The sequence below is a fragment of the Corapipo altera genome, unplaced genomic scaffold, assembly GCF_003945725.1.
Source record: "Corapipo altera isolate COAL_440 unplaced genomic scaffold, ASM394572v1 67, whole genome shotgun sequence".
In the NCBI taxonomy this organism is placed as follows: domain Eukaryota; kingdom Metazoa; phylum Chordata; class Aves; order Passeriformes; family Pipridae; genus Corapipo; species Corapipo altera.
Window position 1 is genome coordinate 5,283,444 of NW_020884906.1, and position 4,232 is coordinate 5,287,675.

The 4,232-nt window shown below is 46.8% G+C and overlaps 1 protein-coding gene across 1 annotated transcript in view; it reads left to right on the forward strand.

Moving 5' to 3' along the window:
- Positions 1-252, forward strand: part of LOC113951383 — a 78,512-nt gene extending 78,260 nt beyond the window's left edge. The window contains exon 7 of the mRNA XM_027652315.1: positions 11-252. Coding sequence (XP_027508116.1) covers positions 11-252 — 242 coding nt within the window. The remainder of the gene's footprint in view (positions 1-10) is intronic.
- The last annotated feature ends 3,980 nt before the right edge of the window (positions 253-4,232 follow it).

Consider the following 4,232-nt stretch of genomic DNA (forward strand, 5'->3'; position numbering starts at 1 on the left):
GGGGCTGCAGCGGGCCCGGGTCCTGCGCCGGCCGGAGGAGCCGCGCCCCGGGGCGGGGGGGATGTGCCGGCGGTGGGGAGCGATGGGATCCCCCCTCAGCCGCCACCCACCCTCCGGGGCCGCGGTCCGAGAGCCCCCCGGGCCGGTCAGACCCCCCGGGCTCCGGGGCCGTTGCGGGACAGCGAACAGCGCGGCGGGTGCGGCCCCGGGCCGGTGCGCCTGGTGCTGGCGCTGGACCAAAGCGCCTCCTGAGAGCATCGGGGGCTGTGTGCCGGTCAGTGGAGCACAGAGGATGCGGGGGCTGCCCTGCCCCTCGCTGCACCCCCTGTCTGTCCGTTCGTGCCGGCTGGGGGCAAGGACGTGTCTGTATTTCTGTCTGTGCCCGTCGCCCGCCCAGCTCAGCTCAGGTTTGGTGGGGCCGCTGCCCCCGCCCGCGCCCCCCGGGGCGGGTGTGACACCGCATCCTCCGCACCCTTCGCGGGCTCCTTTTGCGTCGCACCTTTTCACTTCAAAAAGTGGCAACAGTGTCGCCTCCATGAGTAGCACGGGGCCCGCAGAGGGCTGGACGGGTGGGTCGTGTACGTTTTGGAGTGGGTAGGGAATAACCTTGGTTTGAGAGGAGGAGATTTTTCCTTCCGAGGAGAACGCCTGTCGCTTGTGGATATGGCAGCGGAGAAGTGCAGGGCGTCCTCAGGCACGGAGATGCTTCCAGACGCAGCTTCCCTACGCAGGACATAGGGTGGGACAGCGGGGAGGAAGGAGGGGCCCTTCCCGCCCTGGACAGCAGGGAATGCGCCTGAGTTTGCCTTGGTAAATTGGGTAAAGCCGAGACAGTGAAGGTAAATATGAACCCGGGCTGAGGCAGCGCCGACGGTGGAATTGTCCATTTTGATCTGCATTGCAGGTGCATAGGAAGCATCCAGGGTACTTGTTGGCTTTGCTTAGATGGTAAGATGCTTAAGCTTAAAAAGCTTTATTGGTGCTTTTGCAATATAAATAATACTCCTTAATTAAAAAATAAAAAGACAAATGGACGTGGCTGTAAATACAGTGCCTTTTCCCATATAACTTGCTCATTGGCGAATGTAATTCTGTAGTGCTTTATTATGACTGAACCTCTGGGAGACAAACATTTATGCTCTTAAACTGCACATCAGTTTTTGGTTTGACAATTTAAAGCAAGTGCTTTATAAAGAGCTAATGGCTGACTTGTAATGTTGTTAATTTTTCAAGCTTTTGGTTGTACTGGGATTCCAGCAGTTTTTGTTAGTGAAACAACAACGATCAGAAGGTCATAATAGAGGAAAGTATTGGCTGCTTAAGTGGAAGAAAAAGAATATTGGCTGAACTGATGCACAAACACTTGTTTTCATCCTGTTGTCATACTTCTCCTTAATATATTTGTAAAGTTTTGTCCCTCATGCCCGTAGAGAAGACCCAGGTCTCATGACCAGTCTAGATGCTCTGTGTATTTTTCAGTCCAGTAGTTGTTGCAAACTCTGGAAGAGCAAACATTTCACTCCTTATGGTTGTTTCCTTCACATGAGATTTCAGATGTAGCCGTGTATTTTCAGGACTTTAAAACAATTTTTTAAAGTGCATTTTGTAACTTGAGTTACAAAAATCACCCGGTCCCTTAATGTGCCCTAATTCAAGAGGCTGTAGGTGTTAAGGGCAGTATATTTGTTCATCCAGTTCTACCACATTAGTCAACTGCAGTAGGCAGGAGACAAACTCCCCAGTGCTGTTATTCCAGAATGTGGATCCTAGTGTAAAGTAAAATATTTATTGGACATTATAAATAGAATAATAAAAGGAATGCATTGTAATAAAAGTTTGCAAGTTTACTTTTGCTACTGTGTTAGACTTTGATTTTTACGTGTCTCATTTCTGTTTAGTGTCTTAAAAATGGTGGTTTAAAGTAGCAGTGCTGTGAAGGATTGCTTTTATATCCTCAGAATTCACAATGTGTTGGGTAAACACAGAATACTATTATGTAACTCATCTTTTTACTCGAGTTCATGTTTAACCTCATTTTTCATAGTAAAGTTTGACAAGGTAGCAGTTGCAGTTTATTTTGTATAGAGAATAGACATCATCTTTTTGAAACTTTATGGTGCTTAAGAATTATTTTGCTGACAAGTGACACTCTGTGTATATGTTGATGTACCTCTGCCTGTTAGTAACTAAAAGTGGTGGCGTTTGTTGAGCAGCAGTTTACTGAAAATCCAGCAGTCAAATAACTTGATGCTTTAGGGGAAATGGTTCAGTATAGGACATAGTTTTTTTTCCTACTGCTGGTTTAGAAAGCAAAACCACTGCTGAAGGAAGGAAAATCTAGGGATTGTGGTGTTGAAGAAAGAGAGGTGCTTTGTTCTCCTGTAGCCTCGTTCATGTTGCGGCAGCACTGGGTGAAACCCGGAGTGGCTGTGAGGGGTTGAACAGCACAGACACAACTCCTGATGGGGCTGCCAGGCTGCTGTTCCTGACAGGGATGTGCTGCAATGAGCCAACCTTGTGTAACCACAGCCAGGACTCCCAGGAGGGTCTGGCAGAGCCTGTGGGTCCCTGGGAACACGGTCCGAGGTGTCCAGGCCCCGGATGGGGCTGAGGTGGGAGGGTGCCCTTTGTTCAGGCACAAACGATATCACCAGGGCTCTGCTTTCCTCTGCTGAAACAAACCCTCCCCTCCCTTCTTGTGCACTAATCTAATGTATTTCTGAAAAGCATACAAAGATGGCAAATAGTGCATCAAGTAGAGCCAAGTTGGAATGTTAGTCCCTGATTACTCCGTGCTGTCCCTCACCTCCAATTCCTTCACCTGCTTGAGGACACCTGGCATCTTTTTCCTGTCTGGCTGTAGGATCTTCAATGAGTCTGGGCCTGATCCATCTCTGTGCTCATTTTTAAGTGATGTAAAAGATGTCTTCCTCTAAACCAGGATGTCCAACAGTGTGATAATGGGTGTTAGTCTGTCTCCATGTGATCAGTGAATTATTTAATCTAATAATGTTTACAGTTATATACCAGGTCGTTTCTCCCGGTGATGTTAAAGAGCACGATACTACAAATGGGAGCAGTAGATTTGTTTACTGCTAGAATTTAGAGGCATGACAAAATATTGCTGAAAACAATGTCCTCGGAGTGTATCAGAACTTCTGCAAGCTGTTTGTTGGGGTGTTTTTAAATAATCATTAAAAAAATCTTTGTATTGCTGTTTCTTTCCTTCTGTTGGGGAACATGTTTATTCTCACTTCACTCCAAGAAAACCTTCGGTTTGTGTTTAAAATATGAGAAATATGTTGCTGCTCGTTGGTTTAAACTCTTTGACTGAGAGCTGGGATTTAAGATCAGTGTTATTTAAAAACAATGGTGGACTGAAAAGTGTTAAATGTCATGGCTTTTCCCCGAACAGAATGGTGGCTGCCTCCAGAAAGGCTGAAAATATGCCAGGGAACAGTAGCTCCCTGTAATCCGAGCCGGTGCCCAGAGGGAGGGCACAAAAGGCACAGCAGATCGCATTTCTGTGGAGCAGAGGTGCCGAACTCGGGAAGAGTCTGTGTGTGGGGAAAAACCGTGGGAATGATGTCAGTAGTAGAAGTGTGCCTGTTTGCTTTCCATCTTCAGGAAAGCTCTATTTAAGCTGCGTAGTTTTATTGTCTCAGTCTGAGATACCTGGGTTATGTAAGGGAGGGTATAAAGCACCTCTGTTTGGAATCCTTTGTCTTGGCATCCTGTTTAATACACAAAATCTTGCTTAAGAAAGGACTTGGCTATAGGTCATCGCCACTACCAGATTTCCTTCATCAGCAGCTCTCAAAACCTTTAGCAAAGTGGAGACCAATTTTTGTATGTTTGATCATAGTTGCTGTTCTAAAATAATAAAAATCGATGGCTTATGAAACAGCATCACAAAATGCATTAGAGGAAAGTGTCTCCTCGGCCTGTTACACTTGCCTGGAAATAGTCGTGCAGTTCTGTAGAGTTGCTGTTAAAATAGCTGCTCTCTGTAAATGAGCTCTCAGGACAGATTGATTTAGCTTGCTGTCAGGCTTCAGTGCCTTCTGCTGTGTTTCACAAATATTCCAGGTAAACTCTGAAAATCACCATTTCTGCGTTTAGGAATTCCACACAGTAGGAGCTCAGCTGAGTGCCTGGAGCTGATGCTGCAGCAGGAAACAGTTCTGCCTGTCCCACCCCCCTGACCTGCTTCCAGATTTTATTTTTTATTT